Genomic DNA, 17,325 nt, shown 5'->3' with positions numbered 1-17,325 from the left:
TTCGCATGGACAAGTATTAGGAACCATAAATCACGTACATAGGAGTAGCCAAATAATGAATGCTTGGAGATTTATCTTGATTTTTCACTCTCGTCCATATCTATGCTTCCATGGGGACCTCCCCCATCAACCCAAAACGCCTCGTCACGGCTAAAGTCCTCTCAGACGCCGTTTTCTTCCCACCCCCAGCAATAAATACATGCAAAGGTCTATTCCTCGAGACCTTCTCGAGCAAGAACCATATAATACAGAAAAAGAAACCAACCGTCCAATTACACAAAGGTGCCGCCCTCCCATGAACACAGACAGCCTACCTCTTCCGTGTGTCGCGACCCTTCTTTTTACTCTTCTTCTTATCCTTGGGCAGGTCGAGCGCCGTGCCCTTGAGCTGCTCCGCCATCGTCCGGAGCATGTACTCGTCCACATTATATATTCTCTCACCCCACGCGTTGTGTTCAATCTCTACCGCTTCATAGGGGGCGACGGATTCCGAGAATCGGCCTAAGCCAGATTTTCCGGGGCCGCTGCCTGGTTGGCCGGCCCCGTCATCCCGCGGCGTACCTTGGCGGGTGCTAGAGGCGCCAGAAGGTGCACCGCTCTTTTCGTTGAACTCGGCGTCGTCGTCTTGAATCTCCTTCTCGGCGGCCTTGGCGGCTTCCACGTCTTCCTGGTCTTCGGCTTGCTTAAGGTCCTCGGCCACGGTTCTCGACGCTCCGCTGTCTCCTCCACCTAGAAGGCGGTCCATGGCGGCATTAGCGGCATCATCGACCAGATCGGTCCCCTCGGTGCCGAGGACATCCCGCACGGAAAGTTTATTGAAGTAGTCCGTGGTGAAACTGCCCTCCTGGATGACTACATCGTCAAGCATCTGCTTCTGTGACGCCTTGCGGAGAATGTTGGCCTCAATGGTGTGCTCGCTGACGAGCCGGTAGATGTGTACGTCTCGTGTCTGACCGATACGATGGCATCGATCCTGGCACTGTTTGTCCATGGCTGGGTTCCAGTCTTGGTCGTAGAAGATGACGGTATCCGCCCCAGTAAGGTTGATGCCCAATCCACCGGAACGTGTAGACAGGATGAAGCACAAGATGCGTGGGTCATGGTTGAACCTATCTGTGAGAATCTGCCGCTGCTCAATCTTTGTTTGTCCATCAAGTCGAAGGTATTTGTGGCCGTGAATATTGAGGAACTGCTCGAGGATATCCAGGACCTTGGTCATCTGTGTGAAGATCAAGGCACGATGGCCGCCGGCTTGGAGCTTGCGAAGAAGCTTGTCCAAGGCTTGAAGCTTTCCACAGTCGTATTGTAACAGTCGCTTGTCAGGGAATTGAATACTGTGACGCATGCGGGACTCGTGCCATGGATCGATGGGTGGCTGCTTGGGCATGAATGGAGCCCAGCGGACGGGCGCTGAGAGTTTGAGGTCCTCGTCCGTAAAGGCCTGAGCCGCCTTTCTTCCCAGTATCACCTCGTTCATGTCACGAGTGATGACGGCGGGAGTGACGCATGTGAACTTTTGGATGATCGTCTGCATGGCATCGGCTCGTTCGTCAGCTGGGTGGATGACGGCACGGAGGAAGTCGGAATCCTCCGCAAACCAATTCAAAATCTTGTTAGGAACTCTTGGCTTAGGTTTCCGGGGTCTACCGTCTAACCCGAGCGTCAAGAAATCAATCAGGCGCTTGCCATAGATTGGCCGACGTTGGCCGCGGAGAGCGTTCAGGTACACGCTGTGCTGCAATTCCTCGAAGCGGCGCCAGCGAGCCAGGCTGTCCAGATACATAATGTTTGACTCAACTGTTGAAGGGTCGAGGTTTGTACGAGCCAGATGGGCTCTGGTGTTCTGTGCCTCTCTCAGTTCCATCAGTACCCTGTGAAGGCTGAGCTGCGAAATGCGCTCTGCTGTCGTGTTGGACATGTTCTCGTGCTGTGTTGGAATCATGTTGAGAACGCCCAGGCTAACAATAGACATTGGCTCTACTGCAAGTAAAGATCGGTGTAGGAACTGATCGGTAACCTGGTATTCTGCCGGAACGGATTTCTGCATCCTAAAGGACGTCATGATAGGGCGGTCCACGAAAAGATCGGGATGGTTGCAGACTTTCCGCAACTGCATCAGACAGTTGATGATGGACAGATAGTTACCAGAAGATAGCGTCTCCCTGGTATCTGTGCGGGCCAAGAAGCCATCATACAATTCACGCTGACGCTTCGACAGGCGACAGAACTCGACGTGCTCGTACTTGGCCGGCATTTGTTTTTCGACGTCGGCCTTGAGTCTTCGTAGTAGATATGGTCGCAAGACCTTGTGCAACTTGGAAATGATCGCTCGTGCTTCCTCGTCCATCGTCTCGCGGCCGTTTTCCAGGATTTGAGACTCTGGCTTGTGGAACCAATCGTGGAACTCTTGTAAGTCTGCGAACCCACCGACGCCATTTTCGGCTGGCATAAGGAAGAACAGCAGCGACCACAACTCGGTAAGGTTATTTTGAAGTGGAGTGCCTGTAAGTAGAAGCCTTGCCCGAGTATTGAAACCAAGTAGCGTCTGCCACCGCTGGGATTTGAAGTTCTTGATGTTGTGAGCCTCGTCGAGGATCATATAGTGCCACCTCCGGCGTTTGAAGACCTGTTGGTCCTGGATGACAAGCTGGTAAGATGTGATGCAGACGTTCCATACGTCATCATTGTTCCATCCCTGCCGCTTGCGTTTCCTCTCCTCTTGAGTGCCGTAGTAGGAGAGAATCTTGAAACCAGGACACCATTTCTTGAACTCCATCTCCCAGTTGAGCATGACACTCGTTGGTACAATCACCAGATGCGGTCCCCAAACCTCATGGTGGCAAGCAAGATGAGCGAGTAGGGAAATGGTCTGGATGGTTTTGCCAAGACCCATCTCATCTGCAAGAATGCCGTTGGTGTTGTTGGCATACAGTCCCGCTAGCCAGTCCAGTCCATGATGTTGATATTCACGCAGAGTACCGCGGAGTAAAAACGGGATTTGCGTCTGTTGTGAATTGGGTGTTGGTGAAGCTGACCGACTGACAACATCCTTTGCCCCCGGGGTTGCCAAAGACATCGTGTCAACATCTGAAGGCTTTGTGTCGGACGTAGGGGGCGAATGACTTTGTTCTCGACTTGGCGGGACGGTAACGATATCGGTATCAGGGGTGACATGTTTCGTTGGGACCATAGCAGTCGTAGATGGCGCCGAGGGTATTGACGCCTCTGGTTTTTTTGATGGCGCGTCTGCCATTTCCGTATCAGCAGATTCCATTACCTCTGGTATCCCGTTGGTGATAACTTCTACACTCGTGACTGTTGGTTCCTTGTCCACGCCATTGACCAAGGCCTCATCCGACTTGAGCGACTGTAGGGGCATGGTGGGCTCCTTCTCGGAGACTGCAATTTCGACACCATCATCCTGGTCGCCAGCGCCTAGTGGCACAGTAGCTTGTAGTTCTGTGTCAATCTCCATCTCATCACCGTCCAAGAAGATACCGGGATGTTGAATCAGAGACACTTCATCGTCATCTTCATCCTCCCCAATCTCGCTCCTGAAGTTCACCGACGCCTCTGCTCGTGGGGATGCGCCATCAGCCACCAAGGCTGCAGTGCTTTCAGGTGGCTTCTTGTCGTCAGGCGGCGCTTCATCCTTGATCTTCTTCAACTCAGATTTCCCGAAGAGCATACCCAACAATCCAGAGGGCTCCTCGTCTCCATCTTCCTCTTCCGACTCTTCATCCGCGCCAGAGCCGTCATCGCTGTCGTCAATGTCGGTGGATCCCATATCGTCATCCATGTCGATGGACTCATCGCTGGTCTCTTCTCCGGGGCTGGTTGCCACAATTCTTGAGTCTGCCTCGGACTCAACGCCATTAGTGAATTTCTGTTCGGCTTGCTCGAAGGGAGGAAGCTCCGGCAGGTTGGCGTATTTGGCACGAAGCTGTTCCATAGTGAGCTTCTCGTCACCAGCATCGCCAGTGTGATCTTCGCCAACTTCCTCCTCCTCTGAAGATGACATGACATCGTCGTCGTCGTCATTGCCGGAGTCATCATCATCCGCGTCTACCGACATTGCTTGGCTATTTTCGAGGTCGCTGTCGAGGTCGTCAAGGTCCTCGTCATTGTCGTCATCGTCGAGGTCATCTTCGTCGGATATGTCCGAGTCCGCCTGTGTTCTTCTTGCCTGCAGCTTCTGCTCTGAGAGATTGACTGCCTCCTGAAGCGCAGCCTTGACCCGGCGCTGCTCCTCCGCTTCCCATTCTTGAATCCTCCGCCGATTAATCTCGTACCGAACATTCTCCCAGGTTCCAAACATGCTTTTGACAACAACTCTGTATCGCCCGATCCACACAAAGCGCGCCTCGGCCTCGAGTTCTTCTGCTGATTTTGGTTGGCGCCGGAGCCAGGCGTCCTTACAAGCTTCGGCAATCCTCTTGGCCTGCGCCCGATGTCTTTGCTGCTCTGCTACCATTAGCTTGCGGAAGTTGGTAACAGCCTTGGCCATGTGATCTGCATGGGCCCATTGGCGTGGTGGTTCCTCTTCCGCCTCGGGAACAAACAGGGTGCAGCGCTCTTGTGAAAGGATACCGCCAGGCTCTACGGCCTCTTCAATGCGCAAGACAACCTGAGCATCCTTTTGAGCCATCTCATCAGTGTAGCTAGGCCCCTCCTCTGGGACGTACATGCCACCATCTTCAACGGGTATTGCCTGCGCCTTTTCCCAGAATTCTTCGAAGTTGGGGCCAATTCTTAGCCTTTTGCTGACTTGTCCCGGATGTACAACGGGTAGCTCGGTCGCGCGTACACGCAACTTAATCCGCGTACGGTTCGGGCTACCCGCCGAAGTTCTCGCTACCTCATCGTCGATGGAGCTGCGGCGGCCCCGCCTTGTCCGCGTTGACTGCCTAGTTGGTTGAGCAGATGGGGAAGGGCTTCGCTTGCGCGTGGATCGGGAGGTAGACTTGGTCTCGTTCGCAGTCAATTTTCGGTTGGAGGTCTTGGGCGGTGGCGGTGCGGGCTTTGCTGCTGATGGTTTTCGCGAGGGAGTCTTGGACTTGGAGGTTCCGTTTGGAGTGGGCGTCGCGGCGTGGCCGTTCGTAGAAGCATACTTGTTCTTGGAGGGTGGACTACTGTTAAGAGCTCCTCTTGTCATTCGCTTGCCGGATGGCGGATGGAACTCGAGGGGGATGGTGTTAATTCGACCAGACTTGCGTCTGCCATTATCGATGAAAGAGGTCGGGCCCTCGGCGGTGATCCTCTTCCACGGCGGGGAGATTTGTTTCTTTTTCTGGCCAGACCCAGGCGCAGATGGCGTGGAGACGCGACGTCGTTTGGAAGGGCGTTCATCGTCGATGTCGGAGGAGGGCGCGGGAGGTGGAGGTGAGGGCGAGGGGGTTGACGGAGATAATGGTGATGTGGGTGATGGTGAGCGGAGGGGTAGGCCGATGAAATCGTTGCCGTTGGGGGTCAGTTGGCCTTCGAAATCGTCGGATCCGAGGGATTCGAGCGGTGATGAGGGCGGATCGGTATCATATTGAGGTACTGTCGCGGTTTGTTCGTCGCGTTGGGAGTCGATGACCTCGTTGGTGGGTTGCGCAGGGTCGGGCGACGCGGTCTTGTTCATGATAGCAACGGGGGGCAGACGCAAGATGGGGCCGTGATCTCGACGGGGCCGGCATCTGACGCGTCAAAATTAACGTCTATGGAATGGTGTATGCTCAGAGAATTCTAGTTTCGAGTTTGAACATGATGACACGTCTTGGTGGCCGGCTGCGGTGGAAACAGGATGCAAAACCAGCGTCGCCAGCAAAAAGTTTGATGATAGATTTTTTTGCAAAGATGCAGCTCCGGCCTTGCTTGGGCTAGCCGAAAAGAGCACGTTGGTGCTTGGCCTCAGACTCGGGGGGCGTAGGGGCATAGAGGTCGTTCGGGTGGTGACGGCGGACGATTGATGCTGCCCTGAGGTACGGGCAGGCAGCTACACACCACTGTGAGTCGAACCACCAATGAAAAGAAGAGTAGTGTTTGGGGGACTTTGCTCCCTTGAATCAACGAAATGGGTGACAGGAGTCAGGGTGATTCTATCCAACCAGAGGCCGGTTTTCCACCAAAGTACCCCACCTCGTTCTCTGGCTGGCGCGCACCTCAAAAAAGTGACCAGTTGTGAACATTGAACGCCTCAGGCATTCACCGCATCCAGGCTGGCCAACCACAATCGAGGGATTTGGCTAGCAATCATCAATCGACCGAAGCTTCGGCTCAGACCTGCAACGACATCACATCCAAAAATACCAAGCAATTGGGCCCGCATCGGAACCACAATCTCGGCCACGGTATGCCAATTCAACCCTCAATTGACTCGTAGATCATTGTGACAATCTAATCCGCCTCTTCCGCAGATGCTGTCCCAACGATTTGCGCGGGCCTCGACGGTCCGCGGCGCCGTCCAGGCCGCCCGACGAACCCCGATTGTCCAACAACGTACCTTCTTCCCTCCTCAGTTCAACGACCGCAAGGTTCTCGAGGAGAAGTACCCCGAGTACCCGACTCTGTCTGACGCGGAAGACCCCAACATGGTCAGTGACACGGCAATTGGCGGCGAGAGAAACGGAGAGAGAGGCTCGGTAGCCGTGGCTAACTTGGAGACGCGCAGAACGGTGGATACATCAACCCTCCCTTCATCAAGAGACAGTTCCGCGACCCCCACGGCGACTGGTGGGACAAGCAGGAGCGTCGCAACTTTGGCGAGCCTGTCCACGAAGACCACGACTTGCTCGGCATGTTCTCCCCCTTCGAGTACACCTGGACCACCACCGGCAAGGGCCTGGCCCAGATTGGTGCCTTTATCGTCGTCTTCCTCGGTGTCTGCGGTGTCGTTAAGGCCAGCTACCCCGATAAGGCTTCATACCCGAGAGAATTCCCAGATGGACTCGAGAGGGAGTTGGGAGGTGCTAGCGCTCTGCGGGTAGGTTCTGCAGCAGATATATGAGATTAAAACTGCGAGACTAACATAATGACAGGCGAGAAAGGCTGGCGACGCTGACCCATGAAAAGTGTGACATGTCGGGGTTTACGAATGGTGACGCATGTGTGTATTTTAGAGCAGAAGAAGAAATCCTTTGGGAACCCCACCAGCAACAAGTTCATATGTCTTTAGCCAATGTTCCAGTCAGAATCATCCGCAGTGATATCAACCGTGCTGACCCTACAACAGATGTAGGCAGTTGTATCTGACAGGCGGAGTGGGACGCAGACGCGACAGATTTTCCACCTTTTATGGCAAGAACGCAAGGTACTTGGCTATACCTAGGGCAGTTCTTCGCAGCTGAAGGGCAAGTGCCCGGCTGGCGTCGGCCTCTTGGTGTAGAATGGCGGAGAAATGTATGGCAGCTCCTACTTTCCACGAGGCATCTCACTTCCATCTCTGCTTGCCCCTTGGGCGAAGGAGGTACGGCAGCTTGCCGTGCCAAAGACTTCTTCTCCTTCCACCATCACTCAGTAAACAGACTCGACGTCAAACAAACAACCGCTTTGTTCAGTGTTTCCAGCATATTAATCTAGATCATCGGACTCGGCGTTAGTCGCACCCGCCATCGCCTGCTCGCGTTTCTGCCAACAACAGAGAATTCACCCATCGTCGCGCTCGACTAGATACCGTGGGGAGTTCCAACATGCGTTACGATAATTGGGACGTCCTGCTGTTCCCCGGCAGTGGATCGGTGCCGCTGAAGGAGTTCAAGACAGACTGCTCCGTCATTCCGGACCTTGGTCAGTCTTGACGAGCTCTGCGGTCATGGATGTTTCTTTGCTGATTAATAGATGCCCCGACAGAATCGAAACCAGCATCATCTCCGGGGTCTTTTGGCTTGCCGGTTGTTCATGGCTTCGTCCCCAGTCTTCTTCGCAACATGCCGCTCACGGTTTCCATCTTTTCTTGGACAATCCCTTCTATCAGCAACCCGAATCAAAACGCCAACCTCGTAGTTTTTGCGGCTCGGGTTTACATCGATGGAGAACTCGTCGCGTAAGAATTTTGCAGCCGATGTCGGTATCGCTTACAGCTTCTAACGGACTTTCAGCGAGGACGTATTCAACCAAGGTCGGCGGACGCCTCTTCCCATCTCTCAGAGTCTCAGTAAGTCGACACAGTTGCCGATGCATGAACTCGCCGAGGAATATGCCGCTGATCTGTCTCTGTGCAGAACCAAACAAACACGGTGACCGCGATCTAATCAGGTTCCCTGCGTTCAACGAGAAATATTTGCAAGAATACTCCTGGAATCCTGCTGCATCCCTTGGCCGCATCCAAGTTATCGTCACGGAAGCAGTCCAGCGTGACCCGACGACTCTTTCCTTGGACCACATCAAAAACGTCGCTGCATTTTCTTTCTGTCACGCTCCACTAGGTCGGTAGCAGCTAGTGACTCGGTTCGCTGTCTGGACTGCGGGCTAATTATTTCTAATGCAACAGAGACGCTCGAGGAAGCTGCCATTGCCTGGCCGAACCGACACATGTGGGAGAGTGCCACGCCGGCACATGGCTTTCCCTCAGCAGTCTATTCGACAGGCCACGATCTGGCTTCTCCGCAATGGCCTACAAGGCTTGTGAGAGATCCGCCTCAACTGCCTTTGTCTTCAACTCCAGCGCCCGCGATCTTGCCAGTCTTCCAAACAGCATCGAACCCCTCAGGCCGGCTCCATTCGACTGGAGATTCCGTTCAGTGTGCTATAGAAGAGTCCCAGGGTCGTGCTATCCGTCGAAATCCATCACACACCGGTGTTTTGCCCGCCTCAGTCAGCGCAGCGTACCCTTACCTCATGCATCAAGATACCACTGGTCTACCTGCTCACAACCATGGACCATTAAATCACATGTATTGGGAATTTCCGGCTGGCAAAGACCCTCATGGCGACCTCAACTCAAGCAGTTTCCCCACAGAGGGCCTACAAAAACGGGGTGCAGCACCATTGACTTCATTAGACGCCCCAGACTCTACAACCGACAATTTAGTCTCTTGTACGCTATCTCGTTTCTTACTCTTGATTCGAAATTGTGCTGACCTTCAGTAGCCGTCAACGATGCGAAGCCACAGGCTGCCTCGGCCGCAAAGTGGAGCATGCCAGAGCTTGGTCTGGCGGTGTCTCACGGAAATGGTCCTCAACCTCGACGAGAGCTCTACGTTCCGAACCCCGCGACGGAGGTTAAGTCTCGTAAAGAGTGTCAGCCTCGGCACAACATCTTAACGCCATTGGCATCAACATTTCCCAAATCAACATCAGACCCGGAGCTGTTGAAAAGGGTGAAAGCTCGGGCGCTCGCGCTCCTGAATACGCCTGAGGCCAGGTTCATGTTGATTGATCCCGCCAACACTGCCAAGCGCGCTCCGTCGTTGGGCACGCTGGGCACGCCATTGAAGAAGCGGTCTGCGGCCGCGAAGAGCATCCGGCGATCCGTATCATTCGATCCAGTCGTCAAGAACATCGACATTGAGCGGTTGCAGCCTGCCATGAAACCGAGTCAGTGTAAACGCGACTTCACGCCTCTTGATGTTGCAGAAGTTGTCGCCCAATCTAATCACGGCCATGCCAGCTCCCTCCTCTGATCATCCACTGCAGTATCAGGAACTACCGGGCGCCGAGATGTAGAGAGACACGCACGTTAAACATGACTAGACTAATCAAGAGAATTCACTCGGTAGAAAGAGTTTCGGCTTTGGCTCGATGATCACGTATAAAAGTCTGAGACTCTACCGGCGAAGATCAGGTATGGGTTACGCTGTGAAGTTTTGGGCCGTGGGGTACTTTCCATGAAGGACGTGGAGTGTTTACCAAATTGGCAATGACTCCCGCAAATAGCATTCCTTTTCACTAGCAGTAAATAGAAGTGCAATACCTGAATCGAAACGTACCGTTGTTTTGGTGTACAGTCGGCCTGAAGCTTAATCCGTTGCCATGTACCGAGCATGTGCCTCTTTAGCTACACAGTAAGGTAACGTCATTCAAGGTTATTCAGAAGCTCACAAGTTACCACAGCTCAGCTCATGGTTAGGGGAGAAATTCTTGGATATTCCGGAGGTGGGGGAGCTTCGATCCACTTTAGGGCCGATTGATTACGCAGGTTATGTATGGATTCCCGGACGGATATCCATGGTGGCCATCCTCGTCGGCTCGGACTATGACAGGTCAGTGCATCATCTACCTGTTCATCCCATGAACCGCTCCGTTCCGTGAATAGACCTCGATTTTCTCTCTTGTGTTTGCTCTTTCCGAATCTCTCGTAGCTGGCCATCCGCTTCTTGCAACTCTTCAACGAGTGACTAATCTGCTGATTATTCTTTCTGAGGTTCTGTTAAAAGGGTCATCATTGCCCATTCCTTGACCCATCATGGCTCGAATCTCAATTCCATAGTTGGTCAATTCCATAGTAGGTCAATACGTCAGGCTTGTACGAGGAGACAGACAACTTCGGGTTTCCTGCGCTGGACGACGCCTCCCGAACCGAAAGCCGGGATGGAGTGCTCGCCGGGATGGGTTGCAAAGGTACCCCAGACCCCAGATCTCGCACTCCGCAAGTGACCCAATGTGACCTGCAATTCGTTGGTTTATATGGACTAATGCAACTCATAGTCGTTTACGTGTGCGGGGATTCGGGGAACTGTTCAAAGTGTGGGGTGTAAAGGAAATTGGCATTGGAACGTCGGGATATCCGGTCGACAGTTTGAAAACGATTGTTTGCAGGCAGGATTCGGGCAGCGGTGCCTCAATTGATCATATGTATAAAAGACTTCATGTCCAGATTCCCATATTCTGTTCGCCCAGATGACTGATATTTCCTGCAAGGTAGCCAGTCAACCAGGGATCATGACAATGTTGCAAGCATATCTAGGTCTAGCAGCAGTCTCCCTGACTGGGGCGTATGCCGCTGCCCTAGAGTCATCCGGTGCTCCATCGACGACCGTCCGGCCAACTGCCGCAATTTCGTGGTCTTATAGCACCTTTACGTATGAGCAGCTGACGGTAAACCGATACCCGACGCCGCTGCCATCGCCTCTGACCATCGCGACACCATACGCACCGCACTTTACCGAGGTTTCGACATTGTTGCCGGAGAACGTCACTTACACGACATATTCCTTCAACCCCTCGGCTACAGCATCGCCAGATGGACAGTACGGCCAGAGCGCCTACGCCGCTCTCTGGGCAAACTACACTTACACGCATGAGCCTCCCTTCACGACGACCGCATCCCCGACACCCATCCCGTCCAGCGAGCTGGTATACCCCCCTCAACTGCCCGCCAGACCCCTAAATGACAACGTCAACCTCAAATTCCCTACCGACTTTGTGTGGGGCGTGGCTGCCAGTGCATGGCAGATCGAGGGAGGTCTTCAAATCGAGGGTCGCGGCCCTGCTGTGCTCGACGTTGTTGGTGTCAACGGTCAGGGACTGCTCGGTACTAATGACTCGAATGTTGCAGACATGCACTACTTCCTGTACAAGCAGGATATTGCAAGGCTCGCGGCTCTCGGTGTGCCGTACTTCTCCTTCTCCATCTCCTGGACTCGTGTCGTGCCGTTTGGCAGGGCGGGTTCGCCAGTCAACCAGCAGGCGTTGGACCACTACGACGACGTGATCAATACTTGTATAGAGTACGGTATCACCCCAATCGCAACGTTGATGCACATTGACAACCCGGTTGGCATCTTTGACGATCTTGACGAGTTTCCAAATCACTACGCCTACTATGCCAAGCAAGTCATGGCGCGGTATGCGGATAGAGTGCCGTACTGGGTCACTTTCAACGAGCCAAACATTGCCGTGCAGTTCACCCTGCCCAGCTACGACGGATTGACGGCGTTCCTCCTTGCCCACGCGGATGTCTACCGCTGGTACAAGGACGTTCTCGGAGACACGGGCAAGATCACCATGAAGTTCGCAAACAATCTCGCTGTCCCTCTAGACCCGGGCAACCTGGACGACGTCGCAGCCTCCTACCGCTACCAGGACTTCATTCTCGGCATCATGAGCAACCCCCTCTTCTTGGGAGAACAGTTCCCTGAAGTCGTCCTCAACACGCCCAAGATGAACACTACCCTTACAAAGTCACTGACCGACGAACAACTCACGCACATCAACGGCACCATGGACTACTGGGCCTTTGATCCCTACGGCGCCCAATACGCGACGAACCCACCAGGCGGCTACGAAGCCTGCGCGGCCAACTCCTCAGACCCCCTCTGGCCCTCGTGCGTGACGCTCACCACGATCCAAGCCAACGGCTGGGCAATGGGTGCAATCTCCGAAGGCGGCGCCCTCATCGCCCCCTCGTACGTGAGAGAGCAATTCGGCTTCGTATGGAACACGTACCGGCCGTCGGGCATCATGGTCACCGAGTTTGGGTTTCCGCAGCTGGCGGACGCGGAGACGTCGCACGATGCGCAGCGGTATGATTTCGAGAGGACAATGTACTATCAGAATTTCTTGACCGAGACCTTGAGGGCTATTCACGAGGACGGTGTGAATGTTATTGGGGCGCTGGCGTGGAGCTGGATTGATAATAATGAGTTTGGGAGCTTTGAGGCGCAGTATGGCATGATGGGTGTGAATCGGTCGGATCCCGGGTTGGCGAGGTGGGTGAAGAGGAGCTTTTTTGACTACGTGGACTTTTTCCAGAGTCACATCTGAGTCTTGTAGATACTATCGAGGAAAGTCGTAAATGCTCCTCAACGATGACTGAACAACTCACTCCGTACGACCTCGAGGTTTTGGGGTGTTAGTGCAACAGGTGACATCGGCTCTAGTAAGCGGCTATTGCGGCTCATTTATGTCAAAGTCCCCGACCAGTCCTGACCTATCCACGTTTTCATCATGTCAGACTTTGTGACGATCTTTCGGAGCCCCGTCCAATCTGGACGTTACCGGCCGCTAAACGAAACTAAGCTTACGACCACTGCATTGGCAGGCTAACCCCAGAAATCGGCTTTGTCTTCCAAAGTTCCTAACTGCCCCAAGTTTTGATTAATTAGTGGACTAATGCACCGCCTAGCTGACGTGAGAGGAATGTGGGCTAGAAGGATTGAGATCCGTGACGACGGCTTCTTTCTCCACATGGGATTCACGATGTATAAAGAAGACAAGCCACGCTGGGTATGTAGATTTCCACTTGGCATCTTCTTGGCATGCTTCTTGCACCCATATGCTGGTCTGAGTTCATTCTATCAAAATCGGCTGTCATAACAGATCTATGACGATGGCAGACGAAACTACACACCGCCTCATCCCACATGTCGTGGCCGAGCAGGCGGCTCAGGACCCAGAGCGCATCTGGGCTTCATACGCCATCAGCAAGGACATCGCCAACGACGGGTTCCGCGATGTCAGCGTTCGTCAGCTGTCAAGAGCGGTCGACCGAGTAGCGTGGCACATTGAAGCTAACATCGGAAAGAGCACAACATTCGAGACGTTGCTCTACTTTGGCCTGCCCGACATCAGATATGCAGTCAACATCATCGCCGCCATGAAGACGGGCCACCAGATCCTGCTGTGTTCCCACTTCAACAGCCTAATTTATAACTTGAGCCTCTGCGAGAAAAAGGATTGTCACAATGTAATGCGGAGCGAGGGCGTAGACGCCATGGTTGATCCGCTGTTGGCGGCGAGACCGATGAAGACCTTTCCCGCACCATCTCTAGATAGTCTTCTTGACGACAATGGCCATGTGAAGCCGTACCCTTATACGAGGACGTACGAGGAGGGCATTGACGACCCGGCCGCCGTGGGACACACCTCAGGCACGACGGGGTTGCCCAAACCCGTCACCTGGACGCAGAGGTCCTTTGTCGTCGTCGATACCATCTGGCGCTTCCTCCCAGATCTCGATGGCCGACAATCCTATCACAAAGTCCTCTTGAAGGGGAAGCGTTGCTACCAGACCATGCCCATCTTCCACCCCTTTGGCTTCTTCTCCGCCGTCACCGACCCGCTCTACCGGAAGAAGGTTCTTGTCTTGGGTCCCAACACACTCGGTCCCATACCGCCGTCGACGCTCGAACTCATGTTTGAGCACGGCGACTTCGACTGCTTGGCGGGAGTACCGATCTACCTAGAAATGGTGGCGAAATCCCCCCTGTGCCTCGCCTCCGTCGAAAAGAAACTGAAATTCATCTTTTACGCGGGTGGCGCGCTCAGCAAACCCGCTGGCGAGGCGCTCTCGGCCCGTACAAAGCTCGACCAGCTCATCGGGTCCACCGAGGCCGGCGCTGCACTGGGCCACGAGACGGACCGCGAGGACTGGGACTGGTTCTGCCTCAACGACGAAGAGAGCGGGATCGTCTGGGAGCCTTGCGAAGTCAAGGGGTCCTCCGAAGGTGAGCCGCAAGAACAGGTTTACGAGATGACGTTTGTGAGGAACCCCAGGGTGGAGAAGCAGCAGCACGTCTTCTGGCACAGCAACGTCGTCGACGGCGTCTTTCGGAGCAACGATTTGTTTGTGAAGCATCCTACCAAGGCGCACCATTGGAAGTTTTACTCAAGGAGGGACGATATTGTGGTGACCAAGTTTGGGTGGAATGTGAATCCCATGCTGTTGGAGAGGGAGATTGCGCAACATCCGGCAGTGAAGCATGTTGTTGTCGGTGGGACGGGGAGGCGGCATATATGTGCTGTTATTGACCTTGTTGATGACGGTCAAGGGACGTCGGAAGAGGAAATGCTGGATAGTATCTGGCCCATGGTGCAGAAGGGTAACGAGATCTTGGATGCGGCTGGTCAATTGGCCAAGGAGAGGATTTTGTTTAGTCGAAAGGAAAAGCCGTTCCCCATTGCTGGGAAGGGCAATGTCCAGAGGGTGGCGGTTCTCAAGTTGTATCAGGATGATATTGAAGACATGTATGCTAGAGTTGGGGATGGACCTGGATTGTAGGTGGGCAAAGATTGATCTTGAGCCGTTTGAAGAGGCTCCCGGGAGTTGTGTTTAGCTTCCATGTCTTTTCAGAAATATTAAGGGCATATAACTAGTGAATTGTTTGATACTACCATTGTTCCTGACGCCTGTCAGAGTCAGAAAGGTCCCGTACCGCAAGATTATATCTCTATGCTGCGGTTAAACAATAATGCCAGGAGTCCTGTTGGACCGAATAAAAAGTCCGTGCTGATTGATGTGGTTGTACATGATAAGACTCAAGCCCCAGTAATAACTCCGGTATCTACGATATTGTAGTTTAATTGGTTTACAAACAGACCCTGAGTGCATGTAGAAATACGGTAATACTGAGTTGTTGTTGTTGTTGCCAGATTAGATCAGGTGCCAGGCATAACACTACCAATGACTTAGTACTAAAGACAATTAGCATTAGGGCGCCAGGACTCTAGGGCGTCAGAGAATTCTGGATTTCCAATGGCTGAACTAGCCTCAACTGATACATATCGAATTCCTGGTAAATGATGATGCGTTCACTAGAAAGCGAGACCGAGATTTGTCTCAACTCTCCGACTTCATAACGATAGATGACTAAAGTAGCGGAGTTTGGGCAGCGGACTTTCACCACTCACCTAGTGGGTGCAACATTGCTAGACATTGGATTTGTAATCCGCCTGAAGCCCATGCTCTGCCCCTCATCTGATGTGATGGACTGTGGGTGCGATCACCACACACGGGGCGGGGACCCGGGCGGGGCCCTTTGGAAGCGGCTCGCCCGGACCTGCGTTTCCCTTCGCGCCGAAGAGAGGCCCCGTGTTTGATTGGAAGAGTATTGGAGATGTTGAGGAGGGGGACCAAGTGGTTGTAGCGGGTGCTCCCTTGTCCGAGAGAGCAATGGAACCTAATGCCGTGTAGTATGGAGTTAGGAGGAGTGAGGTATCCTCTTTTTGGGCACGTATTCGGGATGGAGACTGGATGCATGTAATCTAGGAGTATAAAGAAGAGCTTCAGGCCTCGGAAGTCTTGACGTCACTGGCCTGAGCATTAGAGCTTCAACTCTTATACATTGCAGAACCATTCTTCACCTCGACAGTCTACTAAAATTTAAAGATAGCCAAGTCTCATCCGAAGAAGAGGCGTACCTAATTACTTACTCCACCACCCAAGCATCAGCAAGCACATCACCACCCACCATGAAAGAAGCCATCGTCAACGCAGACCTCTCCGTCGATATCAAGGACTCCCCCATCCCCGAACCGGGCCCAGGCGAGCTTCTCGTCAAAGTCATCGTCTCCGGCACAAACCCAAAGGACTGGAAACTCCCCTTTTGGTTCCAAGCCGCCTCCAACTCGGGCGATGACGTAGCCGGCACAGTCGAGAAGGTCGGCGCCGAGGTCTACGAGTTCGAAAAGGGCGACCGCGTCGCCGGGTTCCACATCATGCGCACCGCCAACGGCAGCTTCGCAGAGTACGCCATCGTCCCCGCCTACACCGCCTTCCACCTCCCCGCCAGCGTGTCCTACGAGGAGGCCGCGACGGTGCCGCTGGCGGCGTATACCGCTGCCGTTGCACTGTTCCACTCGCTCGAGATACCCTCACCCTGGGACCGGAAGAGGGAGACCAAGGCGCCTGTTGTGATCTACGGCGCCAGCACAGCGATTGGGGCGTTTGGTATTAAGCTTGCCAAGAAGGCGGGCGTGCATCCCCTCATCGCCATCGGAAGCAAGAACAGCGCTTTCGTCACGCCTCTCCTGGAGGAAGGCAAGGGCGACGTCTTCTTGGATTACACGCAGTTCGATTCGCAGGATAAGTTGGCCGAGAAGCTGAGGGAGGTGATCAAGGCGACCGGACAGCGGTCGTTCAAGGTGTTTGACACGGTCAGCGAGAAGGGATCGTTCCAGATGCTCAGCAAGGCCATCGCCGGCCCGCCCGAGGAGGGCACGGGGTTCAAGCCCAGAATCACGACAGTATTGCCCGGTAACGACTTTAGCGACGTTGATCCTACCGTCGAGGTCGTTGTCACGAGTGTCGGGTTCGTGCACGAGGAGGAGGGCCAGGGCAGGCTGTTTGGGTTGATCTGGGCGCGGGTGTTTGCCGAGGCGCTGAGGACAGGGTGGATGAAGTCTCACCCGTATGAGGTTGTCAAGGGCCTCGAGGGCGTCAAGACTGCTCTCGATGGGTTGAAGAATGGCATCGTCCGCGCCAAGAAGATGGTTATCCGCGTTGCGGATGGCAATTAGTTGAGAAGATGTGCGTCGTAGTGTAGTTGACAGCATGCAGATCAAAGAAAAAAAAATGCTTGGCCTAGATTAAGGTGCTTACGGCTTGCGCGGGACGGTTTTCACCACGTGGGATCGCAGATGATGACTGACATTTAATCTATTTTTATTCTTCTTCCGCATTCA

The 17,325-nt window shown here is 53.8% G+C and overlaps 7 protein-coding genes across 7 annotated transcripts; 6 read left to right on the top strand and 1 right to left on the bottom strand.

Annotated features, from left to right (window-relative positions):
• Nucleotides 1-62: 62 nt before the first annotated feature.
• Nucleotides 63-5,932, bottom strand: BDZ83DRAFT_609765 (SNF2 family domain-containing protein). The gene has a single exon (XM_060507553.1). The coding sequence runs from the start codon at nucleotides 5,624-5,626 to the stop codon at nucleotides 311-313; it is 5,316 nt and encodes a 1,771-aa protein (XP_060368336.1). The 5' UTR covers nucleotides 5,627-5,932; the 3' UTR covers nucleotides 63-310.
• Nucleotides 5,933-6,401: 469 nt separating this feature from the next.
• Nucleotides 6,402-7,052, top strand: BDZ83DRAFT_717165 (NADH:ubiquinone oxidoreductase 20.1kD subunit; the record flags this gene model as incomplete). Its single annotated transcript, XM_060511915.1, has 3 exons — nucleotides 6,402-6,578; nucleotides 6,656-6,967; nucleotides 7,023-7,052. The coding sequence occupies 3 exons, from the start codon at nucleotides 6,402-6,404 to the stop codon at nucleotides 7,050-7,052; spliced, it is 519 nt and encodes a 172-aa protein (XP_060368335.1).
• Nucleotides 7,053-7,549: 497 nt separating this feature from the next.
• Nucleotides 7,550-8,504, top strand: BDZ83DRAFT_138640 (uncharacterized protein). The gene is made up of 4 exons (XM_060501266.1): nucleotides 7,550-7,770; nucleotides 7,834-8,026; nucleotides 8,082-8,137; nucleotides 8,205-8,504. Exons 1-4 carry the CDS (start codon nucleotides 7,674-7,676, stop codon nucleotides 8,414-8,416), a joined length of 558 nt encoding a protein of 185 aa, XP_060368334.1. The 5' UTR covers nucleotides 7,550-7,673; the 3' UTR covers nucleotides 8,417-8,504.
• Nucleotides 8,307-9,666, top strand: BDZ83DRAFT_138649 (uncharacterized protein). The gene is made up of 2 exons (XM_060501267.1): nucleotides 8,307-9,019; nucleotides 9,073-9,666. The coding sequence occupies exons 1-2, from the start codon at nucleotides 8,515-8,517 to the stop codon at nucleotides 9,603-9,605; spliced, it is 1,038 nt and encodes a 345-aa protein (XP_060368333.1). The 5' UTR covers nucleotides 8,307-8,514; the 3' UTR covers nucleotides 9,606-9,666.
• A 2,093-nt stretch (nucleotides 9,667-11,759) lies between these two features.
• Nucleotides 11,760-12,727, top strand: BDZ83DRAFT_609752 (glycoside hydrolase superfamily; the record flags this gene model as incomplete). Its single annotated transcript, XM_060507552.1, has 1 exon — nucleotides 11,760-12,727. A coding segment is annotated over one exon (928 nt), but the record flags the coding sequence as incomplete, so codon positions are not given.
• Nucleotides 12,728-13,182: 455 nt separating this feature from the next.
• BDZ83DRAFT_609751 (ochratoxin A non-ribosomal peptide synthetase) lies at nucleotides 13,183-15,023 on the top strand. The gene has a single exon (XM_060507551.1). It carries the CDS (start codon nucleotides 13,247-13,249, stop codon nucleotides 14,921-14,923), a length of 1,677 nt encoding a protein of 558 aa, XP_060368331.1. The 5' UTR covers nucleotides 13,183-13,246; the 3' UTR covers nucleotides 14,924-15,023.
• A 924-nt stretch (nucleotides 15,024-15,947) lies between these two features.
• On the top strand, nucleotides 15,948-17,273 carry BDZ83DRAFT_609749 (alcohol dehydrogenase GroES-like domain-containing protein). The gene has a single exon (XM_060507550.1). The coding sequence runs from the start codon at nucleotides 16,114-16,116 to the stop codon at nucleotides 17,158-17,160; it is 1,047 nt and encodes a 348-aa protein (XP_060368330.1). The 5' UTR covers nucleotides 15,948-16,113; the 3' UTR covers nucleotides 17,161-17,273.
• The last annotated feature ends 52 nt before the right edge of the window (nucleotides 17,274-17,325 follow it).

This window comes from Colletotrichum acutatum, assembly GCF_030867785.1.
Source record: "Colletotrichum acutatum strain CBS 112980 chromosome Unknown BDZ83scaffold_18, whole genome shotgun sequence".
Classification (NCBI taxonomy): Eukaryota; Fungi; Ascomycota; class Sordariomycetes; order Glomerellales; family Glomerellaceae; genus Colletotrichum; species Colletotrichum acutatum.
The sequence above is the reverse complement of the archived record's forward strand: the minus strand, read 5'-3'. Positions and strand labels throughout refer to the sequence as shown.

Coding starts and splice junctions, on each gene's coding strand:
- BDZ83DRAFT_609765 (XM_060507553.1), bottom strand. CDS start 5,626: ATGAACAAGACCGCGTCGCCCGACCCTGCGCAACCCACCAACGAGGTC.
- BDZ83DRAFT_138640 (XM_060501266.1), top strand. CDS start 7,674: ATGCGTTACGATAATTGGGACGTCCTGCTGTTCCCCGGCAGTGGATCG. Junction 7,771..7,833: donor CTCCGTCATTCCGGACCTTG/GTCAGTCTTGAC, acceptor ATGCCCCGACAG/AATCGAAACCAGCATCATCT. Junction 8,138..8,204: donor TCCCATCTCTCAGAGTCTCA/GTAAGTCGACAC, acceptor GTCTCTGTGCAG/AACCAAACAAACACGGTGAC.
- BDZ83DRAFT_138649 (XM_060501267.1), top strand. CDS start 8,515: ATGTGGGAGAGTGCCACGCCGGCACATGGCTTTCCCTCAGCAGTCTAT. Junction 9,020..9,072: donor AACCGACAATTTAGTCTCTT/GTACGCTATCTC, acceptor GACCTTCAGTAG/CCGTCAACGATGCGAAGCCA.
- BDZ83DRAFT_609751 (XM_060507551.1), top strand. CDS start 13,247: ATGACGATGGCAGACGAAACTACACACCGCCTCATCCCACATGTCGTG.
- BDZ83DRAFT_609749 (XM_060507550.1), top strand. CDS start 16,114: ATGAAAGAAGCCATCGTCAACGCAGACCTCTCCGTCGATATCAAGGAC.